At 42.8% G+C, this 16,639-nt stretch overlaps 2 protein-coding genes across 4 annotated transcripts in view; one reads left to right on the top strand and one right to left on the bottom strand.

Annotated features, from left to right (window-relative positions):
• The window catches only part of rad51 (RAD51 recombinase), an 80,068-nt gene that overhangs the window by 44,888 nt on the left and 18,541 nt on the right, over nt 1–16,639 (bottom strand). The window contains exon 3 of the mRNA XM_086061713.1: nt 14,830–14,947. Within this exon, the coding sequence (XP_085917839.1) occupies nt 14,830–14,947 (118 nt within the window). The remainder of the gene's footprint in view (nt 1–14,829; nt 14,948–16,639) is intronic.
• smim8 (small integral membrane protein 8) overlaps nt 10,565–16,639 on the top strand; it is a 46,593-nt gene continuing 40,518 nt past the window's right edge. The window contains exon 1 of one of the 3 annotated variants that reach the window (XM_086061384.1): nt 10,565–10,718. The gene's annotated coding sequence lies outside the window, so the exon portion shown is untranslated. The remainder of the gene's footprint in view (nt 10,719–16,639) is intronic. The other 2 variants (XM_086061385.1, XM_086061386.1) reach the window with 2 other exon arrangements.

Raw genomic sequence — 16,639 nt, 5'->3', positions numbered from 1 at the left:
CACTACACACACACATAGTCTTGATCTGATGTTCGCCTTAACGTGCTGATTATAAATACGCATATTAATTGTTAGCATTGCCAAATATGAGGTGAAATAGGCAGACTTGGGGCAGGAAACTGCGTGGAATCTGCTGTGCACACCGGTTGGGATTGTTTGTCATTAATAAAGGGAAATTGCGTGCAGGTGTGTGTATGCGCATAGTTTTATGAATCTAAATTTTTTTCTGCTTACATGAAGTTTGGGTTTAGTTTATAAGTACTTTTGTACGCAGGTTCTCACGCACAATCTTATAAATGAGGCACAAGAGACTTTGCAACCTGCCTATACAGTTTTGGCATACAAAAATGTATTGATTTTCCAACCCATACCTAAGGTCACACACTGGACTTAGTTTGCTGCTCTGGTCTCACCCCCTCACTGCTGATGTTCTCCCTGTCACGGGCAAATTCCTCCTCACCTTCAAAGCATCACACCACCTCTCTGCAACTCTCCCACATCCTACAATATTATTACTCAGGCCTCATCTCATTCAAACGAGGGAAACTCAAGAACCCTCTCTTCTCAGTCCTGAACAGACTCACCCAGCCACACAATTCTCTACCAACCCCCCCCCACACACACGTATTCTATGGCCATCTGCACCTCCATACTAGACTACTTCAACTAGAAAAATCCATTGCAATTTGGAGAGGCGAAGGGTGTGACAAGTGGGCTGTTCTGCTCCCTCAGAGAAAACCGACAGTGAGTGGACTCCTCTGAGGCAAAGAGATCGACCATCGCCTTGCCAAAGCAATTCCAAATGGCGTTCACCACCTCCAGGTGGAGACTTTCATGCCACCCGACTGCAGGGGAGCAAGAGCCACCTTCACGCATGAGCACCCTGGGAGAGAGTGACAGCCTGAACGGACCCGGAATTGTCAGTGACGGCCCCATGTAGGCAAAACAGAGAACCCGCCTGTGCTGAGGAGAAATAGGGACATGGAAGTAAGCATCCTTCAGGTCGAGATTGAAGTGAACCATTCCCCTGGGCCGATCGTTTGCAACCACGTCTGACGTAGTTAGCATGCGGAAGGGTTACCCTGAGGTAACATCTGAGACCCCTCAGATCTAGGATAGGGCGGAATCCGTCTGTCTTTTTTGGAACGAGGAAGTAGGGGGAGTAGAATGCCCCTGGATGCGCCAAGGGATCCACTGCTTCAATAATGGACTTGGCGAGGAGGGTCGCTAGCTCCTGATCTCGAGCCAGTGCCGATGATGGTCTCCCTAACCCGGTTGGAAAGAGGGTGCCGGCGTCAGAACTGAATCCTGTACCCATGAGTCAAGGTCGAGATCACCCATGGGTCTGAAGCAAGGGCAGCCCAGTAGTTGAGCTGATGACAGGAAAAGTATCAGACTGCCAGCCCTCCAGTCTCAATCCCTGGCCCTCCTGGATTTAGGGGCTTGGGAGGGACGAGGTGTAGAGTGGGCATCCAGGGCTAACCGGGAGGCACGCGGCCAGAGGGACGGACTTCTCATGCGTTCGTGATAGATCTCCGCGAGGGTCGACGGGCTCCAGATCCCCAAGTAGGCCGAAAGTGCTGCACAGTACGCGGCTGACGAGCAGCCGGGAGAGCAGCTCCCATAGAGCTCGGAGGAGCACAGGGCTAGTGAACTTCAAGCTTGTGTCATTAGCACGGACTGTACTGTTCTAGCGCAACTATAGTAGCTGAACTGTTAAGTTGTCTGGGAATCACAGGGAGGAGACGCAGTTCCCTCCTGGAAGCCTCGACCAAGGTTAACTGAGACAGCCAGACCTGATGGCAGAGGTGCAGCAGGCAACGCCAGCTCTGCAGAGGGTAACGTCTGCTCAGAGGCAGAAGGGGGTTGACCAGCCCACTGAAAAATCTGCATTGCCCTCATAGTCGCCTCCAAACTGCTCACCTGTAAGGCAAGCTGAGAATCAGCCCAATATTTTGTCCTCCGATAGGAAGGGGCAGCAGGAGAAACTTGCGCTTTGATTGGCCCCCGTTGGGGGTGGCACTGCCCCCACCGACCATGACTGCCCCTGGCCAGCGATGTACAAGAAGAACATTGGTATGAAAGTGAACCGCGCGAGAAGGTTTAAAGTGACCGTGTTCCAGTTTCCATCTCCTCTTATATATGAGGATTGCATCACCTGGAACCATGGGCTACGTGTCCTTTTTTGTATGCTTTTCTCGAGTGTGTGCGTAGGATATTCCGTGCTGTTTCAGCATCGCCATCTGGCGGTCGGGAGAGACGAAATAGAATGCCGCTTTTCCACGAGACCGGTTCCACACCAAATCAGCTTTGGTCAGCCCGGATGTCGGTGTTTCCATGTAGGGCTGAACGATTAATTGCCTTTGCAATTAAATTGCGGTTTGACAAAACGCGATTACGTAATCATGAAAAGCTGCGTTTTAAATGCTCATTGAAACAGAGCGGAAAGAGGAAAAAAGGGGGGGAACAGGAACGTCACCACTGTAACTAAAGCCTGGTGCCATAAGTGCACGTAATTGTTTGTTTTTTGTCTCATGAGACCTTGAGACGAGTGTCTAACATATTAAACTCTTTGAATACTAGCCATTTTCATTGGAGCAACCCCCTTCAATACCAGCCGTTTTACTGGATTTTGACTGACCTTGCAAGGCCCAGAGAACATTATGTTCTATTGTTATATAATTGGATCATACCAAAAGAATGATTAGACTTTCTTCTTACATCAGAAAAATTATGTGTATTTCTATCTTTTTCCATTCTTTAGTTATTAGCGTTAGAATATAGCCAAGTTTTGTCGAAATTCCAATTCCTGAGAAAAACGTAGAAAATTAGCTTTTTGTAAAACAAACATTTCAAGCACAACTTCGACTTTAACGCTACTATTCTTTTATAACAGCTCGAACAATACAACAAATGATGCTTTCGTGCAGTAAAACAACATTCCAAAAAGTGCTTTTGATAACAAAACAGTTTATTGCACATAAAAATAAACAATTGACTGGTCTAACCTGCAGCTCTGCCACAGCATCCAGGGGTCGGCAAAACGAGCAGTTAACACCGCGGATCATCGTTTGATCAATGAACGAAGCATCATTCCTTGACGTGCAGCAACTCGATTGCCGCCGTTATGCTTTGATGAGCCAATGAGGATGCTTTTTTTAAAGCCAAAAAGCAATCCTGCAGGGTAAAATGTTTTGTTTTGCCGATCTCTTATTTTCCACTTCCTCTCCGCTTAGTCCGCTTTTCACCGCTGCTCTACAACACGCTAGTAGTGACAGACGTCACTCTCAGTCACAATCTACTCTTCCTGCTTTTCTTCTTCTACAACAAGATCCTTGTGTGATACTGGCTTATCCTATACTTGCTGCCACCTGCTGGCCGTTTCTTTTAAATAACATTGCAGTCAAGCCTAATCCTTGAGTCAGAAGCTGCGCCAGACCCTCCTGTACACTCTTGCATAAAATAAAAAGTTTATGACGTACCAACCCCCCCAACCAAGCCACCAACCCCCCCAACCAAGCCGCCACCCCCCCTGACCCCACCCCCACCACCCACCAGCCACCCAGACCCTGACCCCCAAACCCCGGGGACCCCCGTACCTAGGCATCGGTGCCGGAGAGAGGCCGGACAGCGGAGCGGTGAGGGCACCTGCGCCCACCCCACCTCCAGCCGCTTGGAGGGACGGAACACCAGGGGCAGAAGGGGAGATGGGAGCACCGGGGTATGGGCTGCACCCCCGAACTCCAGGCCCAGCGGGGAAAGGCCCCGGTCGTCACGCCAGCGTTCTTAGTGAAAGCTAACCCTGTTACTGAGTTCGCCAGCTCGCCGACTGGCGAACTCTACCCCTACACCATGAATGTGACCCCACCCAGTGTATATAACAGTGTGTGTGTGTGTGTGGTGCATTAAAATTGGGAGCAGGTGCGATGGAGCAGAGGTAAATGATATCCCCCACCTGCCTCCCAGACGTGTCAGTGATATGGGTGGGGGACCGCAGCACTGCTTAATACTGAGGTCGCCCCAAACGATGTCACCCCACCACACCTGCCCCCCCCCCCCTCCTTAGTTGTGTGGTGCATTAAAATTGAAGGGGAGTTGTAGGGCGAAGACAGTGTCTCTCCCCCCCCCCCCCCCCCCCACAGTGTGTTATGTGCCCTATGTGTCTATAAACAAAGTGTATTGTGCAAAACTAGTGCAGTGAGTTAAGAGGAGCGACCAGCAGGGCCATTCCCAACCGGACGGGGGCAGGAGGCGCACCCACCCCACCGGGACCCCGGCGGGCATATGGGACCAGCCCGGCGGGGCGATAGGGCTCGCCCCCCAGATACTGGGGCCCGCCCGAGGTGCCAGGAGCCTCACCGGAGCGGGGCAGGCACAACACCCCCACCCACCAGCCCGGCCCCCGGAGCCCCGAGACATGGATGGAGCCCCCGGCCCAGGGGAGGGGCAGGAAGGCGGACAGGGGAGGGGGAAGGAGACGACAAGAAGGGCAAGGGGCGGCGGCAGGGCCGCAGAGAGAGGGGGAGAGGAGGAGGAAGGGTGACGAGGGAGAAGGGACAGGGAGGCGGAGGACGGGCGGGGAGAGGCGAGGAGGGAGAGGCAGCAATGGGGAGGAAGGGGTAGGGGAGAGGGAGCCACGGGGCACCCCGGAGGCCCACAGGCCTCGATCCACGTCGCCGGGCCTGGCGCGGCGCCACCCCGGACACCAGGGAGAGCACCGCAACACAGCACCCCCCAAGAGACCCAGGGAACGGCCAAGACGCAGCCGCCACCCAGCAGCCAACAGAGGGGTAGAGCCGCCCACGCTCAGCCAGGGGGGACAGCACCTATAGAGTTAACCCACTGGCATGCAGTGATTCCGAATATTATCCCTTAGTGCCCATTGGAGGTGAATCTTGAGGAGTTGGTGACTAAGGTGGCGCGTTTTGTAAACTGAGTGTACACGCAAGTGTGCGGCAGCGGCTGATGAATTTTAATTGTCGTATATTTTGAGGCAAAATAGTATATGTATGTATCTGTATGTGGCCATATGTTGTTTCGTCTGATTTCATGAATGAAAATTAGGACAAACAAAATGATTATTGCTTGTCATTACTCCCGTTATTTAGGTGCCGCCGACCCTGCAGCTTGTTTTAATGTACATGTATTGTAGTGTTGGTGAACTAATCAGGCCAAGCGGCGAACAAACAACAGCCCTTTAATGACAATTTGCAAGTAACTGTCGGCCGTAACCACGCCAGAACACAACAGCTTCGAACGCGCTTAGCTTATCAAAACAAAAATCTACGTTGCATTCACGGCCCGTCCAGACCATGGGAAACTACTCAACCTGCGACCCACCCACAAGGATTGCTACAGAATGCTAGTGTTTTTTATTTTTTTGTTTGTTTGTTTTTTATCTGAAAATGTTACGTCATATAAAGCAGGTATCATTTTACTTTGCCTACACTTTAGCATGTGTGAGTTTACCGACTGGAGATCGCCAAGTTTAAGTTTTAAATATGTATATTGAATTTATTTATTGATAAATGCAGTGTTTAAAAAGTGCAGTGTTTACATGTCATGTTTCATGTAACATGAAAGGTTGGATATGTTGAAGTGGTAAATTTTAACTGTAACTTAAAGTAGCACTAAGGAACTTTTCAACCTTAATAAAATATTTTCATAACTCTGATTAAACGCCGACTTAAAATTAGTTGAATGGTCTCCCCTTCCGCCACCAGTGTACTGCCCCACCACGCGGCTGGAGGTAGGGTGGGCGCGGGTGCCCTCGCCGCTCCGCTGTCCGGCCCCTCTCTGGCACTCTGGTCTCTTGAGGTCTCCCTAATTTGTTGAAATTTAGATATTTCTGGGGTTGGTGAAAGATTCTGGTTGGTAACCCGGTGTGTAGTAGTTGATGTCTGGTCGGATTTCACTTTTCTTTTATCCTTCCTCGGGTCTCCTGACAACCTCACGGCTCTAGCTGGATTCTGAAGTATTCGGTTTAGGTGAACGGTATGGGATTTTTATTAGGTTTTAGGTGAATTAATGAGCACACACACACACCCACACATACTCACGCACATCCCCAAAAAGAAAAAGAGGGAAAAAAGAGAGAGAGCAATGATGATAACGTCAAATCGGTAAGATTACCGAATGAACAATACTGAGCTCTAAGGAAAAAAAACAAAAATAAAAAAAACTAGTTAAATGGTACCTTTGCCATGGCCTGAGGGGTCAGTATTATTTTTTACTGGTACTAAGCTACTTTGAGGAGGATGGTAAGAACACTGCCACACAAAAAACTACAAATGTGCTGAATGCTTTTTGGCATACATCGATACCTGGTATCAATACTATCGATACCTGGTATTGTTCTCGCAGCCCACACCGCGACTTTGCTTGCTCAGCTACGTTACAGCTGCTTTAAGAATGGCCAGTGCGGCTGGCAGGAAGGCCAAGCCAGCCAGTCTTGGTGGACGAGAAAGCAAGATGCCTTGTTTTGTTATTAGCCAGCTACCGCGGTTATGCTCAGTAAACGTTATTAGCCTTTAGATGCTGGCTCACGGTTAGCTTTATGCTCAGTCAATGTGTACCTGTGTATTGATTTGCTGCTTCAAGTTGTACCACCGAGCGTGTTGACTACATCTGTGCTCATTTGCAAAGCAAGAGCAAGACACACAGAGGAGTACATTGACATTGGCTTGTCTATATTATGAAAAATCTTCCAACAGCAAAGAAAATTTAGACCAGTGATACGACAATCTTAGACAGTCATTCATAGAATAAAGTGCACTTTCTAAATTCTTGAATGCCTTAAAAGATATATGCAATTTTCAATTTTAGCCTTTTAAAAAAATGTGTAGCTTTCATTTGTGTTATTTATCATTTATTTGCATGTGAAAAATTATTCTTATTTTTTTCATTTTCAGATTATTAATAATTGTATTTAACTCTTTGACCGCCATAAACGTTATAAAACGTTTAGTATATACCTACGGAAGGGCGCCGAGGACGTTAAAAGACGTTCACTATGTTTTTTTGTTGTTTTTTTGGAAACGGGTGGATGAAAGCCTTGGGCAGCTGTGCTGAAAGTATCAGGCAGATCTAGTTAGTATAATGACTCGTTTTGGCCCCTAGATGGCAGCGATGACTCTTTGCACAAGGTTGGGTGGGCCGCCCACCGTGGGCGTCAGTAGAAGACGTGAGGCGGAGCTAGAGTGTTGAGGAGACAATGGCTGATGATGCAACAATGGCGACCGGTTGCAAGCAGCTCACGCTTGAGCATTTTTTTCAAAGACGGAAAGCATCGATCAATACTAAAAAGCGCATTGATGTCGACGATGATGATGACTCCGAGCTTGACGCCAAAGTTGGAAGCCTTGACGTGACCGTTATGATCATGTAGTAAGCCTCACTGGCTAGCGCGGCTAGCGCTGCTAACGCGCAGCCAGCACAACCGACCGGGTACTTCTGCACAAGCGGAGATTCATCGGGCGAAGGAAGAGTTGTCGAAAAGCATCGACCAATGCACATTGATAATGATGATGATGGTGAATCCCGAGGTTAACACCACAGTTGGACGCCACAGTTGGACGCGGCCTTTATTCTCACGTCATAAAGCCTCACCGGCTAGCGCTGCTAACGCCGTAGCTGCACAAGCGGACATTTTGTCGGACAATGCATATTCATCGGAGGAGCGGGTACAGTCTGATCACGGAGAAGACACTGGTTCTGGACTACGATGCCACCATGAATGGAGTGGATAAGATGGATCAGAACATCTTACCACCCGGTATAGCAACTGAAGAACATGAGGAAGCCAGACGTAACACCACCGTAACGTAACCGTAAAATGATCCTGATATTAGACTTGATGGCAACACACACTGCAGTACATACTTGCTATTCCCCGGAAAAAACGGCCTGCAAGAAAGTGTAGCTTCTGCACGCGAAGAGGCAATCGCAGTGATCTGTTGTGCAAATCATGTTGCGTCTCCTTGCACGCAGGGGAGTGTTTCACAAAAAGAAAAACTATTGTTGAAACATCCACATAATTGTAAATAGCACCACAGTTGCACACATTTGTAAATAGTTTGCCAAATTGTTGTCAAATTGTTACACTGTTGAATGTAAATAAACGTATTTTGCTATCAAAAAACACTTTTTCATTCTTGGTGGTAGTGTTTTATAGAAGTAAAGCACTATTTAGGTGTTTGTGGCATCATTCATGGACAAAAAGAAGTGTAAAATTCACTAGAGTGCATGAAATAATATCGTTTCACTAAAAGCTTGATTTCTCCGTATTTTGGTCCAAAACAAGCGAAATCGGGTGAAACTAACCATTTTCTATTGTTGATTACTAAAGAACGGAATAAGGTAGAAACAAACTTTTTTTCTGATGAAAGATGAAAGTTCAATCTTTCATTTGGTAGTATGTGTGTTTCCATAGTCCAAACAGAACATTTTCTGTGGACCTTGAAAGATCAGTCAAAATGCTTAAATCGGCTGGCACTGACAGCATCCCTTTTCTGAAAACGTCTGGTAGTCAAAGAGTTAATTATTTGCGGTAATGTTAATAAAAAATAGTTTTTTTATTTGTCTTTTTTAATTATCTCCACGGTATCGGAAATGATAGAGTATTTTCCAGAGTATCGATATCGAAATTTTAATATCGTGACAACCCTAATAACAGCAATGCATACAACTAATATTGTGGCACTTGCTTGCTAATGCACGCACACATCGAGTTCCTCCACATATTGACTCGATTCACAAGCATATTACGTTCCCCTTCATCTGACCAGCGTGGATTTTAAACATAGAAGGGTCAAAACATTCCTTGTAAAAACTATACTACACTAAAAAACTAACCACCAGAGGGTGCTAGAACTACACAAATGTCAATCAACCTGACTTTAACAGATGTGCTGCTTTTAAAATCGTGACGTGACGTGAGATGACTACAATATTGAGGAAGTTTTAATATTGCAATATCACAATATTGACGTTATCGTTACATCCCTAATGTTAACATTAACTAGGGCTGAGAGATATGGACCAAAACAATTTATTTTGGCTTAATATCGATATACGATATATATATATATATATTTTATTTTTTTTCCCCGCAAGAACATTTTCTGTCAAAGCCAAATTACATGTCACAAGTAGTTTTATTGAAACCTGATATTTCAGTGAATAGTGGCTAAATCAAATGAATAAATAATAAATGGGTTTCTTCACCTGGTTCATGAAAATGTTTAGTTGTTCAAATAATAAAATGTAAATATAAATGCTGCATAACCATTTTTAAACTTAATCTCTGCAAGGTGCACATCCATTTATTTTCTTAACCGCTTGTCCTCACAAGGGTCGCGGAAGGCGCTGGAGCCTATCCAAGCTGGCTTCGGGCAGTGGCCTCCTCTCAGTGTGGCGAGTGTAGTGAGTTCTTGCTAGCTGGTCGCTAGCCACTTTTATGCTCACCAATTCCTTGTTGTCAGGCTGCTCGCTGGCTCACTCGATGTGGCTCGCCGGGCCTGCTCGCTCCCTCCCTACATATGATTTCTTCTTCTTTTTTTAACAAATAATTTATTCCGCCGCACTTTGCGTGTTGAAGGAGAGGAGAGACAAGTGCTTCACAAGTACTAAATGCCCCCCTTCCCGTGCACGAAAGAGGAGGGCCAGTGTCCGCACGGGACAGCGAGACTCTGAAGGAGCACAGCAGAAGCGCAGCAGAGCAAAGATCAGAGCTCAAGTTTGAACTATATCGATATAGACGAAATGGTATAATTCCATATCCCGTTTAAAACTATGTCAATATAATTTTTATATCGATATATCGCCCAGCCCTAACATTTATGTTATTCACATAAGCTTGTAAATGTCTATAAGCAATCACGGTACAATAGCCAATTTACAGCAGGACAAAGATTTCCTCGCTCTAGCAATTGACAAATATTGGAGCAGCAAAATTATCGCTAGCAGGTGAGTTGCCAGTCATGGCAAAATAACAACTGCCTATACAAATGGCAACTTCAATAATAATAATAATAATAATAATGCATTGGATTTATATAGCGCTTTTCTAGACACTCAAAGACACTTTACAATGAAATGGATACATTCATGCACTCACACATTCACACTGTGACTAGAACTGGAGGCAATGTGTGCCTTGCCCAAAGACACAACAACACATGACTTGGGGAGAGCGGGGATCGAACGGCCGACCTTCTGGTTACTGAACGACCATTTCTACACCCTGAGCCACAGCCGCCACAATATACTTGCGGCTAGGTAGCACATACCTGGAGTCTCCCGTTTTCAGCAAGTGGCAAAACTTAGTCTTCACTGTATACATGGTAGGGGTGCAGGTATTAACCGGTTTTATGATTAACCGTGATTCTATTTTGTCCCTCCCGACCACCAGGTGGCAGTGCTGAAACAGCACAGAATCCCCCCCCCCCCCCCCCACGCGCATTTGTCACTCGAGAAAGATTTCATAAAAGGACATTTCCAGGTTTCCAGTTACGATCCGCTTTTATACACGAGGATCACGTCAGCCTCTTTGAGCTTCTCGCGCGGTCACTCACAGCATTTAACGCCTCCTTTGGCTGTGACGGCTCAATGTAATTATTTTTTTTTACTTTTGAAATATATGTACGGACGTTGGAGCTTTCCTTCCATCTTTCCATGATCTCCGCACCTCATCGCTGAGTGCGGCTTCAAGTTCGTGAGTACGTATGGTGTATGTCAGCAACTGTTGCCGTCTTGCCTACGGTTGCTTTGACTTGTTTTGAATACAACTAGCTAGTGGTGGTACGGTTATTTTGTATCCTTTCGTGGCCAGCCGCCTTGATGTTGTTGATGGCTTTGATATTGTCTGTCATGACTTCTGCTAGTTTATGGAGACACTAACAACCAGTTACATGTTGCTGTGAGCCACACGAAGATAGCAGCCTGTTGACTTGCGCACACTCATTGCGCGTCAATTGACGGCTGCTATGGACGCCGACGCTCGCTGTAAGCACTGTGGCAGATCTTTCTTGCCAGAAGAGGGACGCACTGACTGCTGTCTTGACTGTTGCGCTGTAGCGACCGCTGCTGCGGCGGTCCACGCTCCGGTGAACACAACTTATGTTGCGCCTCACCAGGGGTGGTCATCAGCTGTCATTTACGCACCGGATACGTCATCACGGTTACATGACCAGGATAATGGCATTGCAAACAATGTGTTTTTATTTTGATACTTAATGGGTTTAAAAAAAATTCAGGGAACAAGATGCCAGAGATATTTGGACTTTTATTCTTTATACACAATGCCTAATCAAATACTGGAAAAATAGTTATTAGTGGTGTGTTCATTTAAAGGCTGTGGACGAACATTTCACCTGTAAGTAGGGGTGGGGAACCTCTGAGTACCTCACGATACGATATGCGATACAAGGCTCCCGATAACGTTTATCTCACAATATGACAATACCGCGATTATCAATATATTGGTCAGGTGATAAATCCACAATAATCTACGATAAAACTACTCAAGACATAAATTAATTTTTTCAATGAGAAAATAGTTTATTTTTGTACAATCACTGAAACAAAATATTAAAACTGGTGTCTTCTTCACAGTGAGTACTTAAGTGTGTTTTTTTAAACAAATACAAATGTCTTCTTGACACCACTTTCAGTGAACAAATTTGTGTCTTTCTTAAACACTATTGTCATGCAACATGTCAGTCAGTTACATAGTGAATTGTTTCATTTTATAAACTGTGATGATTTTTTGGGTGTAACATTGCAAAAGTAAATGAATAAAGTTACTTAAATATTAAATCCAATTAAATCAATATAAATTTTCCTCAGAAATTTTGTAGAATAGAATACGTTTTAAAATGTTACGTATGCAAAACTGAGTCAGTTACTGGACAGATAATAAATGTCTTACACAAGTTAAAGTAAGCTCATGAGTCATGAGTCTTCGCCTGAAGACTTCGATACATTTCCCCGCCACTCTTATGCGGCGCTCCCTCTAGCGACCTGCCAAGTAATTGCTCAATAAGTAATGAACAATGGAGCTGTTATAGTGGCTGTATATTAACTACAAATAACGCGATACTAGCGTAGGCGTATTGATAATCTATCGGAAGACAAAGTATCACGATTTATCGCGATATTGTACCTGTAAGTATACTTGAAATGGAAAGTGGCTTGTGGCAAATTTCAAAAGGGATATATATTTTTTTGTTATTCTTTTCTTGAGAAATGGCTTTCCTCTTGCAGTGTGTAACTAATAGTTTTCCTATGGACATATTCCCCCACCTTAGCTGTGATCTCTGCAGTTCATCCAGAGTAGGGCTCGGCCGCTTACAATCGGCCGCCGCCGCTTACAATCGGCCGATTATTGGCCTTCAAACATTGACCAAAACAATTGGCCAATTTTGTGTCAAATGGCCGATTATTTTCCCTTTAAAACGTTATCACAGAAAACCGAAGTTTCCGACACCGAAAGTACCCTGAATGCACCATTTTGCTTGCGTAGCATTAGCAACTAGCAAGTTTGTAGCGTATGTTGGTCTGGTTATCCTGTTGTTGTAAGCATCCTTTAGCTGTTTAATGACACCTCAGTTGGAGTTAACTGTAAAACTAAACACACGACGATAAAAATTACATCCACTGTATATTTGAATACAAAAGATTCTTGGTTTTTAAAACATCACTAGCCTAGCGCTATTGCTAAAAGCGAAGGGAGAATCCCATTCAAATGCTAACAGAAAGTTAGCATCGACTTCATGAGTGTTTTTCCTTCAAATAATGAATATTCACACACAAATGTTGTGGGAACACATACCTACTAAGGGTGGGCGATATGGGCCAAAATAAAATCTTGCTATTTTTAAAAAAAAAAACCTCAATAACGATATTTTGACGATATTCTACAGAACGGAAAAAAAAATCATGTAAATCTGCACTCTCTTCACAGAATAATTATTGGCAGCGTTTTTGAACAGCTCTTGTTTATATTTTAATTTGCTCATATATATATATATTGCTATATATATATATAGCTATATATATATATATATATATATATATATATATATAGCTATATATATATATAGCTATATAGCTATATAGCTATATATATATATAGCTATATAGCTATATATATATATAGCTATATAGCTATATATATATATAGCTATATAGCTATATATATATATAGTGATATATATAGCTATATATATATATATATATATATATAGTGATATATATAGCTATATATATATATAGTGATATATATAGCTATATATATATATATAGTGATATATATCGCTATATATATATATAGTGATATATATAGCTATATATATATATAGTGATATATATAGCTATATATATATATAGTGATATATATAGCTATATATATATATATAGTGATATATATAGCTATATATATATATATAGTGATATATATAGCTATATATATATATATATATATAGCTATATATATATATATATATATATATATAGCTATAAATATATATATATATAGCTATAAATATATATATATAGCTATAAATATATATATATATAGCTATAAATATATATATATATATAGCTATAAATATATATATATATATATATATATATATATATATATATATATAGCTATATATATATCACTATATATATATATCGCTATATATATATCACTATATATATATAGCTATATATATCACTATATATATATAGCTATATATATCACTATATATATCACTATATATATATATAGATAGCTATCTATATATATATATATATATATATATATATAGCTATCTATATATATATATATATATATATATATATATATATATATATATATAGCTATATATATATATATACTACAAGGATAAGATGGCAGTCATCGCAGCGGCCCGGACCAAGAAGGAAATCAGATACGGGGACCAGCAAGTGCGCTTCTTTCAAGACGCATCAACTGAGGAAAAAATTCAACTCTATTCGCCAGGAGCTACATGGCCTTGACTTCGACATGTAACTGCTCATCCTGCAAAGTTGCTGGTCACTTCTAACGGCCAGACACACGTCTTCACGACAGCAACAGAAGCACAAGAATTTTTGAAGAAGCTCCGGGAAGAGAGAGCACAAAAATGAACATAAACGAGGACTCCAATGATGACGAGGAAGCGTGGGTGACTTTGAGCAGACTCAAAGAGATTCATTAAGCGACTGGGCATATTGCGACTACTAACAATGAGCGAGATTACATTTGTTAGCTTCACAGCAGTTGTAAACAAGTAAGAATGGTTTTATTATTGACACATAAATCTATACAATAACCTTGTATACTTAATGAAATTTGTTGATAAGGTCATTATGTATTTGTCATTCAAAGCAGAGAATCTTAATAGTGAAAGTTTGTGCGTAAGTGACACCCATTGAAAAGGAACTGAGGGGGGAGGTAATTTCATGCGTTATATATATATATGTTTTTTGTCTGCAGATTAATTGGGGGTTTTTTTCTGCCAAAAATCGGCATCTGCCTCAAAAAATGCATATTGGTCGGGCCCTAATCAAAGGTAATCATGGGCCTTCTTTGCTGCATTTTCTGATTAGTGCTCTCCTTGAAATTTAGAAAGTTGGTCTTGGTACATTTGCAGTGGTCTGATACTCTCTACGGTTCAGTATGATACATGTAGATCAAACAGTGTTTCATGAGATTTTAAAACTTTTTTCAAAGAATGGTTGGATTGAACAGCTTTGAATTTCAAGGAACCACTATATGCAGAGAATTGGGAAAAACTTTGCAGATAAATATTTAAATACCATGTAGGAGTTTGTCCAATTCCTTAGAACCCGTAGAAATTTGGATGATTTCTGCTCTTCTCTGGTGGAACTCAGTGGCTGTGGTAAAGCCCATAGGCACAAGCTTGGCAGATTCAGTCTGAAAAGAGTAAATCATTTAAGAGTGAGCAGAATGACTCAGGATGTGATGGTCGTTTAATAGCTTTATAAAATCAATGAGAATTTGTAACAATCTGTCAATTTAGAAAATCCTAACATAAAGCTCAGCTACGCCAAGAAAGCAAGTCTAATAAATCAGATTAATCAGATCTAAAAAACAAAACTGATGACAGTTATTGATAAAGACTATGTTATTCCTGCTAGAGGAAATTGGGTTGCATTTGAATTGTAGCAACGAGGGCTCAGATACGTACCCAGAATCCCACTATTAGCTAATTGTGTTGACAGTTATGAATGATATTCGAGTGGGATTCAGTCATTGCACATTTTCAGAAACAAAACATGTCAGTCCAACAAATGAAAATCCAATTTGGTTAAAATAGCTAATGGTTAGTGAAGTGCACCTGTATCAGCCATTCCCACACCATGTTAATACTTGGGTAACCAAGTAAACTGGCCGCCGCCCAATACGTTAAATTGTTTTTTTTATACGCATTTTAAAACTATAAGGCACACTTAAAATGTGGAGATGGACCAAAAAAGTGAATAATAAGGCCAGACTGCAGTGTGACCTCCTGTCTCCTGTAGTTAATTCCGTTTACCCCGCTTGGACCCTACCCATTTGGCGATGTGTAGCGACCGGGCTATCCGCGGACACAACTAGATCATCTTAAAGTCGAGACATGCTTACAAGGTACAAGGTGCAATCTATCAGTTACGCGGTTGTACATGAGAATAGAGCAGCCGCGAGATAATTCCACATCAATGAATCCATGGTTCGGAAGGTGAGGAAGCAAGAAAACGTTGGGGTCTTGCCATCATTCCGGGAGGATACAACCACTAGACATTAAAACTTTGCGTTCCAAGTAAAGTTGCGAGAAGCACTGGAGCGATCCGACAAAATAATCTGGGAGGCTGCGCCGGCCGGTAAGAGTTACGCTGCGGTATGTGAATGGATTGTGAACGCCTGTTAAAGTGCACAGCAACAAATAACGCAAGTACCGTGAGTTAAATAGCTGAATTATAAAGTACAACTGAACTCACTATTTTACTCCAGTTGTCATTTTAAAACACATGGTAGATTGCTTGCTACCGTATTTTAACATGCATGCTACCGTTTGTTTTTAGCATGCACGCGGCAAGTATGGTACGGTGCGTTCGTTGCCACCAGTAGCTTTGCGTGTTTGTCGGTCTCTGTGTGTGTGTCTGTGTGTGCGTTCGTGCGTGCTTGCATGTGTGGTGAGGACGTGTGTGAATTGAAATTTTTTTGACCACCCGGGAGGCCACCCGCCCAAGTAGATTTCAAATCTGTCTGCGCAAATATATAATATATATATATATATATATATAAAATACACATATACACACATACAGACACCGACACACACAGAGGTGGGATATGCTAACCTGGCAATAATGGTCAGATTGATAATTGTGATTCACTCAAGGGAGTTCTCCACAATATCACTCTGGGAAAATGTCATTTTCGGTCTTGTCTTCGGGAGAAAAAATAAACATGAACCTTGAATCTTTACCAGATAAAAATGCACGAAGCGCCTCTCGCTGTTCAACATTCAAGGAAACGGTGAATAATTCGAGTAAGACCTGGATGCAGAGCGCAGTTCGAGGTGTGCCTCAACGTCAGGTGGACCTAAATGTTTGACTCCGCCCA

Source organism: Leptonotus elevatus, chromosome 18 (genome assembly GCF_054856555.1).
Source record: "Leptonotus elevatus isolate MCC_2025b chromosome 18, RoL_Lele_1.0, whole genome shotgun sequence".
Lineage (NCBI taxonomy): Eukaryota > Metazoa > Chordata > Actinopteri > Syngnathiformes > Syngnathidae > Leptonotus > Leptonotus elevatus.
The sequence above is the reverse complement of the archived record's forward strand: the minus strand, read 5'-3'. Positions and strand labels throughout refer to the sequence as shown.